At 36.8% G+C, this 17987-nt stretch overlaps 2 protein-coding genes across 6 annotated transcripts in view; both read left to right on the forward strand.

Moving 5' to 3' along the window:
- Positions 1 to 1717, forward strand: part of MLIP (muscular LMNA interacting protein) — a 104705-nt gene extending 102988 nt beyond the window's left edge. For all 5 annotated transcript variants that reach the window (XM_051777844.1, XM_051777843.1, XM_051777842.1 and 2 more), the window contains one exon: positions 1397 to 1717. The gene's annotated coding sequence lies outside the window, so the exon portion shown is untranslated. The remainder of the gene's footprint in view (positions 1 to 1396) is intronic.
- A 5179-nt stretch (positions 1718 to 6896) lies between these two features.
- Positions 6897 to 17987, forward strand: part of TINAG (tubulointerstitial nephritis antigen) — a 66752-nt gene continuing 55661 nt past the window's right edge. Inside the window, exons 1-4 of the mRNA XM_051777874.1 lie at positions 6897 to 7389; positions 11657 to 11720; positions 12767 to 12856; positions 13927 to 14041. Of these exons, the coding sequence (XP_051633834.1) occupies positions 7020 to 7389; positions 11657 to 11720; positions 12767 to 12856; positions 13927 to 14041 (639 nt within the window). The 5' untranslated portion in view covers positions 6897 to 7019. The remainder of the gene's footprint in view (positions 7390 to 11656; positions 11721 to 12766; positions 12857 to 13926; positions 14042 to 17987) is intronic.

Below are 17987 nucleotides of genomic sequence, written 5' to 3' on the forward strand. Positions count from 1 at the left end.
CAGCCTAATGAAACTTACCCTTAAAATACTTAATCAAAGCAATTTCTCAAACACTAGTGATTAGCAGGATGAGTAAGTTCCCAGAAAACTGGAGAAAGGCAAACACCATGTCCTATCTAAACAAAAGAGGAAAGAAAAATCTTAAGAATTACAGAAAAATCAGTTCTAACAGCATTTCCAAGACACTGGAACAAAGTATTAAACAATACATTTGTAGCCATCTAGAGAGTGGTAAGGAGATAAGATTACTTGTACCCGGACATGTCAGAAACACATCCTATCAAGTTGATCTCATTTCCTTCTGTGACAGCAAAGCAGATACAGGGATGTGTTTTATACACAGTCCCACACGACATTCATAAGCAAGCAAAACAGATATGGGCTAAATTAAATTCACATAAAGTAGATACATAACTGATTGGAAAGCTGGACTCTGAGAATTGCTGCCAAAGAGGGAGAACATCTCACAGCTTTCCAGAATGCTGTCTTCTATATAAAACTATATGTCTTCACTTTAAAACCTTGTGATTAGTTACTTGCTCAATCACATGGACAGTAGGATTACCCAATTTGCAGCTAATGCCCATTTGGGAGGCCTTGCAAGCAGCTTGGAAGGCAGGATTTTAATTAAAAAAATGTCACTAACAAGAAGGGCTTGAAATAAATATGGTAAAATTCATTAAAGACAAATACAAAAAAATATGAAGAGTGCAGACAGAAAAGACATGATGATGTTACTGCGGGTGAGAACCTGAGGATTATAGGGGAGGACAAACTAAATATAGTGGAAGAGGTGATGGTCTTACAAAAAATGCCATTCCAGGGAGATATTGGAGAGAGTACTTATAATATGATAGAGGCAATTACCCATGTCTGTTCAGTATTAGTGAAAAATCAGTTGCATGGGGTGTGTCATGTCCTCGCACTGATGAATTGAAATAAGGACAGAGTAGAGGCACAGCAGTTTGTGTCTCTTCATAATGGACTATTATAAAGGGATATTAGTCACTTCTCCATCTTTCCTGTGAGTAGGAGAAAGAGAAATGTGCCTAAATTTCAGGGAGAGAGATTTAGTTTGGATTTGAACAGTTACAGCTCTGTGAAATTTTAAGTCTTAAAAGCAGTTTGCCTCCGGCTGCTGCAAAGACAGGCAAGCATCTCACAAGGTAGATCTGGTCTGCAGCTCTCATCTGCTCCCACAGCTATAGCACAAATAAGGTGGCTGAATATATCTTTAGGTTTTTTTTTTTTTTCTGTGAAACTATGAGTTCCTCTTGTTAACTAGATCGTCAGGTTGTATAAATGAGAAAAACTAGGTGACCTCAATGCGTGTTACACATCTTACTAATTTTTATGTTTGACCTTTTGGATTCATGCAAAAACTCTTCTTTTGCAGCCCCAAATTAGGATCAAGAGCTGAAACTGCATTTTGAGGCCTGTTTCTTTACTGAGAAGGAATCTACACCACAAATGTTATTTAAAGCACCATTAAAAAAAATTGCTTCCAGTATGATAATTGTAAAGCAGTAATAACAATCAAATATTCTTTCAAGAGATAATCTTATATAATAGCATAATTAACCCCAGAGCTACACACTTGAATATCCCATTTCTTGAACTGCTTATTGTTTTAAGAGATACCCAATATAACAGAGCATATTTTATTTAGAAATAATATAAATGTTGAAATTAAATAAAGCTGTATTTTTGTTGCAAAGAGTTTTTTGTGATTCTTGTTATTACTCCTGTAAATTTACCTCCATGTGTTTCAAATAGCTGAGAACAAATGCCAGCATTGCCGGGGAAGGAATGCTCCTGCTTGCTTAACCTTGGTCACATTTTGACATCGCACAGGCACTTGGGTTTTGTGAAGTAGTCCAGGGACTATTCACGTTTGTGCCAGCATTCACAGCAGTCAGCATGCGCAGCGATTTTTCCCTGCCATGCATATTGATAGCCCTTCTGGCCAGCAGGGTCTGTGCCAGTTGCTGAGTGCAGGCAGAATTACTGCAGCATGAGGAAGAAACATCACTTTCCTCTCCACTTTACGCTCCTATGTTTTTGATTCTGTGCTGCTTCCACACAATGTTGTCCAAGCCTGGATCTTAAACAGTTTGCTTCCCAAATGCAGTATAAAAGTCTAAGGAACTGATTGCCTATGCTTGCATGAGTAAATTGCCTTCTCCCCAGTCTCTTGGTCCTTTGAACCACAAATCACCCTCAGGTATGTATACGCTCAGGACCCTTGCATTGCAGCCCTCTCCTTTGCAGGAGCATTTTACCTCCTGATACTTCTGGTTAAGACTAATATTTTAATGAGAATTGCTGCTGCTTTCATTAAAATTAATGTGATTAACTATTTATGAAATACTACTATCAGTTAAAACATTAAATTTAAAATCAGCTTAGGCTATTCAGCCTCTTGCACTGTTGGACCTGGTGTAACTTCAATCCTGCTTTTTTAGCTGTTGGATTCTGGAACTGTGAAAAGAGAAGAAAAGGTCAGCAACCAGTAAGTCTCTCTCTATGGGCAATATATTCATTTTTTCCCTTAATACAGGAGCATGTGCATCCTTCATAATATTGTGAACAGATTGATACAAATATAAGGGTAGGGTTTTTGTTTAGTTTCTTTTCTCAGTGGAAAAATAATAGAAGTTAAGTGTCTACACCTTGTGAATAGCATACCTATTAACCAGATGGTGGGAAAAAAATTGAGAAAAGCTCATCAGTGAATTCAAGAGGGAGTTCATGGGACAGAAATCAACACATACAAATACAACAAAAAGTATTGAAAACTTAAAAAAATAGATATAAATTCATACATATAAATGCATCTATAACTATAAATGTGTTAAAAGTACTGTAATAGGTCTACCCACCAAGGACCTAATAGTATTTCTTGGTTTCAGTAAATCACTGAAGTGGGTAAAATTCATATTTAGAGCTGATGTGTGTGTGAGTCTCAAAAGTCTTAGTATGCTTTTCTGCCCATTTTTTTCACAGCATTTGCTTTGTTCTGAATTTGTTTCCAAACCCAAATTTATTTTCCCTTTGAATTTCATTTTTGTAGAGCCCAAATCCATTCTAGCGTGTCTAACCAAGAGAATTATTCACATGGTATGGTTTAGGTTTAGGTTTTAATTTACCTAGGTGATCCACTGAAGCCCATAGGTGAAAGGAACACAAGCAAGAGAAAGAACTGCTAGGATTAGAGAAAGGACTAAGGAGGAATCCTTTTTTTGACCTCTGGATTTTTGAGTTTGTTCAATTCTGCATACTTTAAAAACTAGTTTCGCTCTCTGTTCAAACAGCTTTCATCTATGAATGAAAAATAAGATTATATTGGCAGTTGCAGTCTAGGAACTCTAGCCTGTAAAAACAAAGGAAAAAGTACAAGGAAAAAGATTCTATAAGGAGAGATTATAAAGAGCAAAACAACATGAAAGTGATCGCTTTTTCAGTAAAACTAGAAAATTAATGGATGCTGCTTATTCAATAGTGTAATATATTTAGTCCACGTTCTGCTGCCTTTACCCTGCTTTTATTCATTATTCTATGGTAAAATACACATTCCTGTCAGGATAACAATGACTGCTTATGTTTGATGAGGGCTTTTTGCCTCATCTGCTCTTGCAGTTTGATACACTGTGTTCACCCCATCGTGTGCATGCTTGTGGTGATTCTGTTGTTGCTATGTGCTACAACTTAAGCTAGTGAAAAAATGATTTATTAGAGTTGTCCCAAGTGGTCAGAAGAGGAATGTGTTTAGCACGAGGCATGTATTTGGACAGTGGTATAGAATGTGACATGGGAAGGAGAAGCAGAATTCATTACTTGAGAAAATTTGGTTGTTGCATCAGAATAAGGACAGCCATTGGCCCCAGCATTCAGCTGGCTGCCATCCAAAGCCTGGTTTAGTGCGGCACAGCTCTGTGGTCTTGACTCAGTTTTAATGAGAAAATTGCTTAAATATCAGGAAGTTCACAAGCTAATGCTGTGCAAAATAAGAAAAGTGAAAGCACAGAGAGAGGGATTTTGTTAAAAGGGTAACAATAGCAACTCTGGGATGCAAAGGGAAAAAAAATCTGTTCCCTAAGGTATAAAAAAAATTGGTAAAAGCAGGGAGTCAGAAAGTGTCAACTCAGCAACACTGAGGATTAGCCTGTTATGAGGATTAAGATATAGACATATGAGGAGTGGCTGAGGGAGCTGGGGTTGTTTAGCCTGGAGAAAAGGAGGCTCAGGGGGGACCTTATTGCTTTCTACAACTACTTGAAAGGAGGTTGGAGTGAGGTGGGGGTTGGTCTCTTCTCAGAGGTAACAAGAGACAGGAGAGGAAATGATCTCAAGTTGCATCAGGGGACGTTTAGATTAGATATTAGGAAAAAATTCTTCACTGAAAGGGTGGGAAGGCATTGAAATAGGCTGCTAAGGAAGGTGATGGAATCACCACCCCTGGAAGTGTTCAGGAGGTGTGTGGATGTAGTACCTGAGGACATGGTTTAGTGGTGTTATATTTGAATTCCTGCCAAATGTTTGGTGTTTTTTGAAACTCAAGGTTAAACATCAAGGAGTGCTGAAACAGGTACAAGACAGATATTTTTGCACTTAACTCTGCTGACTAGAACTAGGACTAGGACCTGAACTCATAAGCTTAGGAGAGCTGTTATGCTTGGAATATATTAATCTTCAATAGAGAAAAAGCATCATGTTTAGCTTTTTCTAAATAGTCACAGTTAAGTCAGGACATGCTTTCAGACAGTGGAGACAGAGCTATTTTTGCTTACAGAGGAACCACAGTAGAATAGTTCTGTGGGGTTTTTTAAAGGTTTTAACATATGCCAACAACTGTGAAAAATGGATTTTATCAAGGTTCAGCACAATCTCATGTCCCAAAACAAAGCTGCTTAGAAGCATAAGTTACATTTTTGTGTCCCTTTAAAAGAAATCTTACTCTTGTGTAAATGAACTCATGAAATTTCCAAATTCATTGCCTCTGGTTTATCATCAGCAAATCTTCAAAGTTGAAAACACAGATATACCTGTTCACTTATTCTGACTGGTGGACAACTTTAACCACATGTTAGCTTTTTTTCTTTCTTATGCTTCCAGAGCAATGAGATAACTCTTTAAAAACATTTCTGAAGATTTGTAATACAAAGGAGATTTGCCTTTTGCTAATGTTGGTGCAAATCAGAAGTCATTCTCTTGGAGCTGATGGAGCTGCATAGACATAAGGAAAAGAACTGAATTATAATTTCCAGTGAGCATTTCACTGTTTCCATGAATGTGTTCTTTCTCATTTTGCTCACATCATATTTGTTAAATTATAGTAGTCAGTGACAGAATTAATATTGTCCAGATTTTTCTGTCATAAATAAAACTTAATAAAAAAAATGCAGAGCAAATTTGAAGGCTAAGACTTAGGTCCTATTAATGTGATGTAGGGTGATTGCTTTCTCCTGACCTTGGCCTTTCTATTAACTTTCACAGCAAAGGTTGCTTGCAACAGAGCGAAATAAAAAATTATGTGATTGGATGTAATTTTCCCTCATCTGCAGTTCCTTAGTTGTGATGGGGACAGTGTGGGAGGCAGGTCCAATAAAAGCACTGCTGACAAGAAATTGTATCAAAGTCTTGAACATTTGAATTACAAGTCCATATATATATATATAAACACACACACACACACACACACACTTCCTCTTAATGTCTCTGCCATTCATGGCAAGGCATCCACACCAGCTGTGCTTTCGAAAGGAGGGGCCCTTTGATGTCTTCCTGAGCAGTCCAGCTGAAGTCATAAAGGGAAAAATCCCCTTTGTTCCCTAGAAAAGAGCCTGCCATCAACACCTCTGGGTTCCTCTCACTTACTAAAAAATGGACAGAAGGATGACTAGTTTTTACCTCTGCTTGTTCAGCTTTGGAGACTTAAATTGTCTTGTAAGAGTTCAGATTTGAAACTATGTTGGTTTTTCTTGGTTGGTTGGTTGGTGTTTTTTTTTTTGTTTGTTTTTGTTTCGTTGTTTTGTTGTTGTTGTTGTTTTTTCAATTTAGCCTTATGTGATACCTTTACTTGGAACTTCAAAGTTCTTTGCTACTTTTTTCTGACTCTTTTAAGTTTTGGCAACAGTACCATGTATATTTCTTTAGGCCACTGTTCAAAAACCTGGAGATCACAGATCAAATAGTCAAGGCTATTAGACTTATCCTTGATATCTGCTCTGTTTTTCTTTGCAGTTTTATTAATACAAACATTTCCTTTTTAAATAAGAATGAGCACTCCTTGGTGGGTATTTATTATATTATTTATAATGATTGCCAGTTCATTTTGACTAAAGAAATGCAAACCTTAAAAGAATACATTTAGGTAATAGTTTATACTGAATATCACCTGATTTTTTCTTAATTTGCCCATAGTAAAACAATGCAAAGTGAAGCATATAGACTAAGCTAGATGACTGGAAATAAGACTGAGATGGGGGATGCAGGATAAGTTTACAGCAGTGATGTAACCCTGCTTATCAGAAAGGAAAATGTAGATAAAATGCAATCGAAGTATTAAAGAGTTTTTAGTCATATGGAAAATATGTTGGTTATAGGTATATGAAAAGAAAGAGAGCTTCCTTTGACACCATATACTCATTCCTCACACTGTTTTGATTTTAGGAGTTTAAAGTATAGAACCAAAATATTGGACCATGTATATTTTGCATATTCTGAAACTTTACTATAAACTTACTCACTTGCAAGAGAATGCACCCAACATTTCATAATGACATATACATAATTATGGCTCTGTTTCCAGTATCTCTGTATCTTGGCCAAATAAATCAGTTTACAACATATCTGACTAATAATTAACACGTGGAATCTTCCTAGAAAACCATAGTCTGCAGCTTTCTGTTCAGATTTTTTTCTGATTGGTAACTGAAGGTACTACACTACAGTGAATGAACATTTGATTATAAAGTGAAGGACAACAAGCCTCAAAAAAGACTACTAGAAGCACAAGAATGTGGCTCAAAATTCAGATATTGCTCTTATATTGCATTGCAAGTGAAGTTTGTATGGCAAAGCAGCTTGATTCTAGAAGAAATTTTCCCGGAGGACTTTACTCTGTAGAAGACGGCAGTTTTGCAAAGCGGAACAGGACTAAGAGGAATCTGTATCAGGGAAGGTCCTGCATGGTACGAGGCTGTTGCACAGGAAGAGATGATGACTGCAGCTTTAATATCGTCTCTAAAGCAGCTATATGTTACTGTGACCAGTACTGTACCTCAGGTTCACCTGGCCCTGTAGACTGTTGTGCTGACTATTGGGATGTTTGTGACCACCCTGTTGAGCCCACCAGGTCAGATGAGCCTTGGCCACCTCCAGCATCAGGTAGGTAGAAAGAAAATACTCAGTTGTCTTTAGTGCATCACAATGAAAATATACATAAAAGAATTACTGATAAATCTTTAGATTGTATATATCCTGAAATTGTGACTAAAGACATAGTGGACAAAGATGCTGAAGTATGAAACTGGACTAAGAATTGAACTTGCTGTTACTTCTTTGGCTCTAGGGACATATTTTTAGCATTGGTTTCATTATATTTCTCTTGGACAGAACCTCTGCTTTACTTGAAACTTCTCAGAGAATAACCTCATGGAGTCAAAATTAGTGTAATCTCAACAACTTCAGTAGAGCTTCACAGATCAAAATGAGATTAACAGCAAGCTCTAAATATTGTATCCATCAATACAAATAAATTGTCAAGAAAACTGAAGGTTATCCTGTATGATAGTGCTCTGAGGTATTCTGCAATGGTTTTGATCCAGCGTAGCTTTCCTGTAGGACACTATTTTTCCTGCAACAGCTCAGGTGAAGGAACAGTTGAAGGGATGTGGTTAGAACAAGAATTTCTGACATATTTTAGTTCCTTACTAGTTAGTTTGCATTGTGAGTTCCTCCAGCACTACTCTGAATCTAATTTTTTTTAGAACTAGAGATTGCAAAAAAATTATCTGCAAACAACTGGTCCTTCCTTGGCTCCTGAATAGGCAAAATGTCTGCTGGTGAGCAAAATCTGGTATTGTGGATTTTAAGACTATGTAGCTTCTTACTGTCAGTAGACCAAATCTGGCTGAAAACATACCAAAGCTGCAGAAGTCTAAAATCAACAAAAATACTACCATGACATTTTAAAATTAACTGTTTCTTTGCAATAATTTTGCTGCTTGCATTCCAGCATTCTTCAAGAGGCTGTGCTCTTAGCCAGGCATAAATCTGCAGCCAAAATGTGATAAGTGGGAGCGACAAAAATGCTGTAAAACAAATTTGATTTTCCAAAGTGTTTCTAACCATCTAAAAGAATGTTCTGTGATTCTATGTAAATTAAGACATTTGTTTCATATTTATTTGATGCAGTTGTGTGTATTATTTCCAACAGATCATGGGGTTGTTGTTTTAATCTCTACATAAATATGTAGCTGCATTTCTGCTCCAGAGTTGACAGCCTGCCAGTCTCCTTTGGCAAACTGTCTCATGGAATTGAATCACTATACAACCTGCAGCAGTTTGCCATTTGGGCACTGCCTTAAGTCTACCTCTCAAAGGTAGAAGTGTAACAGAAGGTTTAGATAAGGCAGTAGGTAAGGGGTAATATTTTTACTGCTTTCTTAATCCAATTTTTTGCATTTGCGTTCATTGTTTTTTAACTCCTGGGCTGTACATACATACCAGAGGTAACAATTACATTTACTCTATTCAATCACCTTTATTTGTCCTATAGATGATGTTATATCATTATTTTATATGTCATCTCAAAAAAATCCTATTTTTCTGATGTGTAAAACAATAGAAAGTCTGTGTTTTTTAAAATCTGTTTATTGGATATTTATTATATACATAATTTAGAGGGTAAAAGGAGAATAATAAATCCAAAATACAGCAAGAAAAAAGCAACAGACAAAACCAAGTCTAAAGGAATTTTCTTGAACAGGGATGTCTGAGAAACTGGAAAAAAAAAAAGGAGAAACAAAAAGGACTGAATGCCTGAAGACTAAGCAAATTAGGAAACTTATTTAGAAATGACATAAGTATATTAGCTGACTTTTAGCAACTGACACTACACATCTGCCTTAGGCTAAGAATTATTTAAGTGCCTGAAGACCATACATGCCAAAGTACTTTTTATCTGGAAGATTCTGATCTTTTGGTTGCCTGTGGTTTTGCTTTCAGAGCTTCCTGAGTAATATTTCTTTAAATAAAACAATAAACTAAAGTGTTTTACATGGGCTGGAATGTACAGCAATAAAATTGCTCAATGCTTTATTTCTGGATCCCCACATATTCGCTAACTTGGTGTACAGTAGAAACAAGCTATGCTGTGACTTCTTCCATGCACCATGCTGAGGTCATGCACCATGCTGAGGGCCAGTCTTGATTTAATTATGTAGAACTGCTCTGACTTTGCCTTTATGAGTCCAGTGTTCAGAATATTTCAATGGGTTTTGTGTGTAGTTTCAGAAGAAAGTGCACATTCCTGCCTTAGGTACCAAATAGAAGTTTGGGATTTTTTTATTAGTAGTATTTTATTGTTTGCTGTTAGAACAACTGTTTGAGTTTTATCTCTGGACTGTATTTATTAGTTATTTTGTCTTTTTGTTTCAATTATTCTGATGGTATGAAAAGCCCTATCAGAATCCACACACTGGGACTCACCCTGTCAATGATGTAAAAGTGATATCCAGAGAGTTTGCTAATGACTTTAATGTGAAAGTCAGGATCTGGCCTTTGAGGGAGTAAACCTGAAGACATTTCCCTGACAGAAATGCTCACATCAATATCAGAGGCAACTGTAGTAAGAGCCGTAATGCTATCAGAATGCTGGACTGGGAAGGAAGTCATCATTAATCAAATGCTCTTCTTTTCAATCATGATTTTCACATCATAAAATCCTATTTACAAAGTCATTAAGCTATATTCAAATTAATTAATCTCCCACTTAATATATTAATGTTCGAAAATAAAATATTCAGGACCAGACAATCTCGTGTTCTCATGTGTCTTTTAGCTTAGATATCTCTGCTCTCTGCCACTGCTGCTGCAGACAGCACTCCTGGCCTTCTAAATATTAATTTGACTAGGCTAAAGAAACTTCATGGTGTTAATCTTTAATTCCCTAAGCATACATCATTAGAAAGCTGCTTCTGTACTAGTCTAGGTTTGCATCTTGGGCATGGGCGGTGAGCACTGCCAGCAGAGCTCTAGTGAGGCTCTGTCTTGTCACTCAGATGCTGCATCAATATTTCTTTCTCTCTGTATTTTGGAAATATCTTGCTTGAGGCCTCCTTCCAACTACTGTCTGATGCTGACTTTGTGGCGGACTGTGACAAACTGAAACTTTGGTAACTTGCTTTGAGTATTCTCTGAAAAATACCTCAGATCTTAGCTGAAGTTGAGTTAGAGCAGACACTTTGGGCCTCAGACTGCTTAGGTGGGATTTATTTCACCTATATCTGTGCTAGCTACCAGCCTGCCGAATGACCAACAGGGAAGGAAAGACACTTAGAGTTAATTCATCAACTCTAGTCTACTTCTGCACATTGTTGTAAAATTTAATGGGGCTTAGAGTGCTTATTTGTCTCCTACCAGTGAAGCTAACATATGTGTAGGTCTGGGCAGACAAATTCCAGCCCTTACCATGAGAAGGGGATGGCCTTCCTTACATTTGCGGTGGGAAAAAAAGCGTGATATCATATAAATTTGCAAGTCAACAGTATGTTACAGTTTAAACTTCTTAAAAATGGAGAAGAAAGGAGTACTTGGGGATTCTGATTCCAATCCCTCCCAGTGGGGGAGGGAACATGATCTCTGTAGGCTCACATGTCAGAATGGGCTGGAAAACAAAGACCCATGAGATAAATGTATAATATTTGTTGTTGACTCAGTCTAAAGCTCTCTGCAGGCATTCTGAATCTTTCTTTTACTGGAACTTGACAATCAAATGCACTGATGAAACAGTTTATATGGAAGACCTTAAAACACACACAAAAACTTTTCTCAGTGAAGTGTTATCAAAGAAAAGAAATAGAAGGGACATATTTGTTTGGAAAAAAAATTAGTTTAGGTTTTATACTGGGTTTTGGAGAGTGTGTGAAACATACATTTGCCTTGAAATAGAATTGATCTCTCTGTTTTTCAAAGAGGAGTTATTCTGGCAAGGAAAAAAATATATTATAATAGGTTTGGAATATTCACTAGGTTTTTAAATTCTATACTGGAAAAACTTATTTCTACTTCAGTTGCCAAATAAGAAATAATTTTTATTAGAAATATTTTCTTTTTGTTACTGGAAAATAACTTTATGTGAAGAATTATTTTTTTAATTTAAATGTAAGATAGTATATTTTTCAGTGAGTGTTTTGAATCTGATGCTGATTTTATTTATTATGAGTGATAATGTATTTGGTAAAAAATTCAAATACATTAAACGGTCTTCATTACTTGGAAGAAGCTGGAAATAGATATTGCCAACTTTCAACTAAATAACTCAAGCATATTTCATATAACAAATTAATTCAATAGTAGCAAGATTTTTGAGTAAGTCACTTCAAATATTATTTTTATGTCATTTTTACTCATCTATATGTTATTTTGGCAGGTTGTTATAAAGACGGCCGATATTACAGAGAAGGAACATTAATTAAAGACAACTGCAATTCCTGGTAATGTTTCAGAGAACAGCAAATTGAATTTTATCTAGCATATGTCATGAAACAGGAATTAAGGTAGAGAGCATCCTTAAATTCACATTAAAGATGTAATCAAATCAAAATGGCTGGAAGAGCAGTGCTAAATATTAAGGTTTTGTGAAAGTAAATTACAGCCAACTTAGAAGAATGGCAAGAGGGAAACCAGGCTTTCTAATCAAGATATGAATATTAGACTATTGAAATCTCCTCCTCACTAGCCTAATTCTGTTCCTGCTCAGTCAAACCTGAGTCAAAATGGTTTCAGGCTAACTGGTTTCTGGCACTAACCCAAATGCACACAAGACAAGAATCATTAAAGTTTGTGGGATTATTCCTCCGGTGCTTTGCTTTTTTTTTCATGAATAATGAGACCTTACATTATTTCATAAGGGAAGGATATATATATGTATATTTATGTAGGAAAGGGTTGAACTTTCCTACGTCCCTTTCTTTGCCTTGGGACAGGAGCAGACAGTGCAGACGGGAGCTCAGCTGCCAGCTGTGGCAGTCAGTTGCCTGAGCTGCCTCCCTGCTTTGCCTCTTCAAAAACCAGCCCTTCACCTCTAGTGCCAGGGCATCCCAAGGGGCTCCAGCAGCACCCAAACAGAGCTGGGGTTCCCACTGTCCTCACTTTAGCCCAGGGTCGTAGGAGCAAGGTGTCTATGGCCACATGGCTCCTTTCTGGGTTTCCAGAGTGAAACTTCCTCATAATATCTCAATTTTGAGGAATTCAACATCAACAATACAGGATGTTGCCTTTTTCCCCTGGTTTTGTCTCACAAAGGAAGAAACAATATTTTTCAAATATGACCTTTCCACAAGCTGTAAACTTTCCCACCTTGTTCCAATTAGGATTCATTAGGTAATGAAACAGGAAGAAGTGGCATTATGTTTTCATAAATACTATGTGACAATTATATTGCTTGCAATTTTTTTAATCTATCTCCCTTCTGCTGCTAAAGTGCACATTTCTCTTTTGACAATTCATTTTTTGCTCAATGATATTCTTGTCCTTTCAGCAAATGTTTCAACAGTCTCTGGAAATGTTCAGCAGATGTATGCCTTGTTCGCCAAGACTTAATTCAGGGCATCAATTCTGGAGATTATGGGTGAGAACCCTTTTATTTTAAGGTTTTGTTATAAATCACTGTATTACTTGCTGTATGTATGTGCAAATTACAAGTTATGCAATCCTCCCTACCCCTTCCTTCTCCAGTAACATTACAGCAATTTGACAGTAAGTGCACATTTCTGAAACTTTCCTAAATAGCTGGCAGATTATAGAGTTTTAAATGGAAAGATACTGAAAGTCTCGTGCTGGTAAGAATTATTGTAAACATCTATCTAAATATTCTCCAGACTTAGAACATTTTTTTTCTCTCAAAACGCAATTTACATCATCTTCCCTTCTTCTTCACTTTATTTATTACTTGGGATAGATATATAAAGTCGTTTTTTCTCCTCCCTTAAGAGCATTATTCTACATAACAGGACTCTAGGTAGTGTTGGAAGAGGAGAAAATGGGCCCAAAGAGGACTAAGAAATCAGAACTTTGTGGGGCTTGTTTTTCTTGCTAAAATTCTCATTTCCCCTAGCTAGTGCACAGGGATTAGGGACACTCCAGTATTGGATCTGTGCCTTGGGAGTCTGCTGACTGTTTACAGACAGAGATACAGGGATTGCCTCCCTATGATCTGAGGTGCTAAATTCAACAATGAAGCCTGCCCAGATTTCAGGCTGTGATGAGTGCTGAAACAGTTTGTACTTCATGGGAGACATTCAAACCAACTGGATTAGGATAAATACCTAAATAAGGCACCTGGTCCCCTTAATCTCTTTCTTGTTAGTGGTGAGCAGTGAAGTTTGCCATAGGGTGGTTAAGCCTACCTGAGATATGACTCAACTTCTCCAGGTGCTTGCATTTTCAGTGACTTCAGGGAGACCAAGAACAATGAGACTTCTCCTTTGGTCAAGATGAATCCCATCTCCTTGTTCTTCATACACAAGCATGATAGAAGAGAATGCTCTCCCCTGTAACTCAGCTCTTATCCAATAAAAATTTTCATAGTGTTCCAAATGGATGTTTTTGCTAGCTGTACTATTATAAAGGAGCAATGTATTAATTTGAATGATATCTCTAATGTGGGATTTATTTGTTTGTTTTTTGTCTATGAGGAAGATGGAAAGCTGAGAACTACAGTCAGTTCTGGGGAATGACAGTGGAAGAAGGTTTCAGAAAGCGCCTGGGTACCTTTCCTCCATCTCATTCTTTGCTAAATATGAGAGAAGCTCCAGTAAGTGTCATGTATACTTTTTTAATAACTTTATCACAAGGGAAAATAAATGTGGACGATTATAAGAGTATGATTAAGGGGTTTGATATGAAATGCTCCCATGTTGTAGTTCCCAGAATAGTTCTACAAGTCATAGAGTGTCTGGCCCTATTGATGAAAACTGAAAAAGGAGGAGCAAAAGCAAATATTAACCACTATGAAGCTCTGCACCAATATTAGTTTATCATTATAGTTTACTTTAAGATGGCTCCATACTATCCTCTCCATTTGCTAATAATTGAACACTTAGCTGTAACCATAAAAAAGTTCATTAAGGCTCACAGCTAAGACTAAACAGTAATATTTGACAGAAGCTGTGAAGAGTTTTTTTGGGTTTTGAACAAATGTAAAGAAAAATTATGGGAATCGTGACAAAATGAAGTGATATTCTGCTACCAACTTTTTAAACCTTTTCACCATGGGCATTTTCATGACACCTAAATTAAATTTCCTATCATTTATTTATGCTCAAATTAGTTCTGAAGCAAAGCAAATACGCTTTAAGTTATGTAGGTAGGTTAAGCATTTTAAGATGCTTTGGACCAGTTAGTTTCTTTTTTGAAAGACACAATTTATGGAAATCACAGACCATAAAAAGAAAAACTAACTAGCTCACCATAGTGAAATTAGAAAAATTGCAAGTATAAACAGGTTTTTATCTTTGGCTTCTATATAGTTCAGACAAGTAATGCCATTTAATTATCTATTAAAAGTCAATTGTTGATCCTTGTATATATGTTGTGGCAGAAGGGTTTCACATCATGGAAGGCCATGTGAGGACAGCAGTGCAGAGCTACTAATTGGCAGGAAAGTTGGGAAAGAAGGGTATGGCCTCTGCAATAGTTTTAGCAATTTTAACCCTTTTTCTTGATGCAGACTCATTCTTTGTCACACACAATGTCAGCTCCCTGCACCAACGTGGTGCGGCAGTGAGCTGGGACCCAGATTGGCCAGCTTGATCAACATTACACTGTGAAGCTCCAAATTTCCCTGATTTTGTCCCCTTCTAGGAGATGGTTTTCTAGAAGAACATAATATTTTTAGTGTCCTTGTGCTGCCTCAGGAAATTTCCTATAATTTGCCATATTTTAATATTGCACAACAAAATATAAAAATTACAATTTTCTTCACTTATAGACAGCTCCATATCTACTGTCATTGCACAATCCAACAGTTTCATAGCATGGACTGGGCTTACCAGGTGTACATCAATAGATTCTTCCAACTGGCAAAACAGCAGCAACCATAGAGTTCATTTCCAGGCATTTTTAAGACAGGTATTTTAACAGATTTTCAAAGACTCTTGACCCTTCTTCTCCTTCCATGAATAATTTTTTGTCACTGATATTTTGTGAAGCATACTATCACATTTACAAAGTCCTAAGCGATAAAAAACTAGTGAATTTGGGTGAAAATGTTTCTATTAAGCTTTGCCTGTCACCAGGTGACAACGCAGAATGGAGTAAAAGAGATATGAATAATGAAATTCAGAAATAATGACTTTTTAATATTTTTCAGGGACACTTTCCAAGCCTTAATGGCTTGACCTTTAAGTGACTTTGTTGAGTACTGATTCATCTGCAGGCCAAAGTACTAGTTACTTACTGTGGATAAACTGGTACTAATTAAATATTTGTGCATTCTCTGGGATTATTACTGCCTTTCCTATTTTGCAAGTGAGAAAACTGGAAGTCATTTGCCCAAAATCACATATTTAGTTGATAAAAATGTTACAATTAGTGTTCAGGAGTCTGGGGCTTGTAGCTCTGCTAATGTAAAAAGAAAACCATAGTTATCATTCATTAAATACAACTTTTTTTCCCCTTTAAATAAAATCCATTTCTTCAACATGCTGCTGATCTACTATTTAAGGAAAAAAAGATGGTTTCTGGTATGTAGAGGCCTGTTGTTCTGATTATTTCCTACTGTCTTTGGCTTTTTTCCTACTGAAAAAAGCATTTTTGTGTAGTAGGGGTTCCTTACTCAATTGCATGAAAAAAAATATTCAAGAATGTTCAGCCTTTCTGTCTTAACAACTTCACATCTGCAGCCCAATCTTAATTCTCAGCAGTGTTGAAAAGTTTGGATGTGGAATAGAGACTTTTTAGTTGTTTCTTTGACTGTCATATCAAACTGCAAATACAACTTCATAACATTAATTCAAATTAAACAGTGTGACAGAGCTACATTTCATCTTAGAGAAAACACAAGCTTCTTGAAGTTGCTCATAGAGCTTTTAAAAGCTCTGCTATCAACAAAAGACTATACCTGCTCAATAAGGTGATGCTTATGGCAGGGAGGGAAGTTTAATATGGTGGCACTTTAGAATACCTAAAAAACAACGATATAGAGCAAGAACTTAATCTGAACTGAGGACTCTCTGTTGCAGGGTACGGTTAGACCAGAACACAGATCAACAGCTAAATACACCACTAAAACTCTGATTCCTGACAAAGCTGAAGCTCCTCAATCTGAGAAGGCATTTTCACTGCAAAAGACAGTGTTATCATTCTTGAAGTTCTGTGTAACACAAGAGTAACCACCACACCTTTAAAACACACTGTGACACGTGTTTCATGGTATTCTGTCAGTACATGTCCTGGCAAGAATTGCAATGGTGGGGTCTGCACCCCCCAGCAACACCTAAGTGCCATCTTAGAAGAAAATGAAATACATAATTCAACAATAAAGTTGAATTTTTCATTAAGTATCAAAGAACTCGTAAAGGCAATGTGAAAGTAGAAAAATATACTAGCTGCTCCACTGATACATGTCTTTTCTCAGTGAAAGACCTCAGCAGTGGTATTTCTCTTGCAAACTGAAGGTCATGTATTCCCATTTTGTCTTCACAAAGCAAGTGATATCTGGAATCTTTTTCCTACCTTAAGAAAAAAAATAAAATTCTTTCCCTCAGAAAAACTATTTCCACATTTGCAAATTCAGTTATCTTTGGCCTTTTTTTCTCTGATAGGTCATCTAATGTTTCTGAAGAAGTCATAGTTGAAGTTCGAGTGCTCTTTTATGTCCACTTACCTTCCTGCTTTGGCCAGGCTGCTAGGCTTCACTGCAGAGAGTACATATGAATGTTTAAAAATAGTTCACCAGTCATTTTGCTGATTGCCTTGTGCTGGCTGATGCTGGTCCATGGAGCATACCTTGAGAAACAGTGGTCTAGACTTAATATTTGTCACAGAGCAACAGCGCCTCTCAATATCAGGGTAACAATTTTTCAGACAAAAAGGCAATGTTTCTGGCTACAGGTCAGTCCTGGATTTATAAATGACAAGGCTGAGGGTTAATGAGGGATTTGTTCAGGGATTTACAACACGAGGCTAATAAATACATTGGCAGTAGTTCAGAAATATATAAAGTAGCACATTATCACACACTGAAGATCTGTTTAGAATTTTGCTTTTCTCAACTGTCTCATTTGTAGCATTTTAAGCAGCCATTGCCCACATAAGTGTGCTAAACAACATTTACCAAATTTTGCTTGTTTACTGCTTGGTAGTGAATAGTCTTATCATGTAAATGAAATTCTGTTTGTCTGGGATTTCTCCTACACGTTTAATCTTCAAAGTAAATCTTGAGCTTGCGTCTGCTCACTAAAAATGAACATAATGATAATTTACCAAGTTATTCTTTAAGATAGACTAGACAGCTTGCAGTATACTTTAGTGGATTCAGCACTCTCAGCCTGCATCTAACCTAGTGAACCTGGAAGCGCTGGGTCTGGGCATACACATAGGCTTATCAATCTGCCTGTTGGGGCTGTATCCCAATCTAATGTCAGATTGATTGTAACTGAGGTACAAGCTTCTTTTTCCTTACCCACTTCTCAGCTCTGGGTTTTCTATGGCAAATCCAGGTGTACAAGCTGTGTGGAGGCACTGCCGTTACACAGTGA

This window comes from Manacus candei, unplaced genomic scaffold (assembly GCF_025592945.1).
Source record: "Manacus candei isolate 608988 ecotype Guabito, Panama unplaced genomic scaffold, ASM2559294v1 h1tg000011l, whole genome shotgun sequence".
In the NCBI taxonomy this organism is placed as follows: Eukaryota; Metazoa; Chordata; class Aves; order Passeriformes; family Pipridae; genus Manacus; species Manacus candei.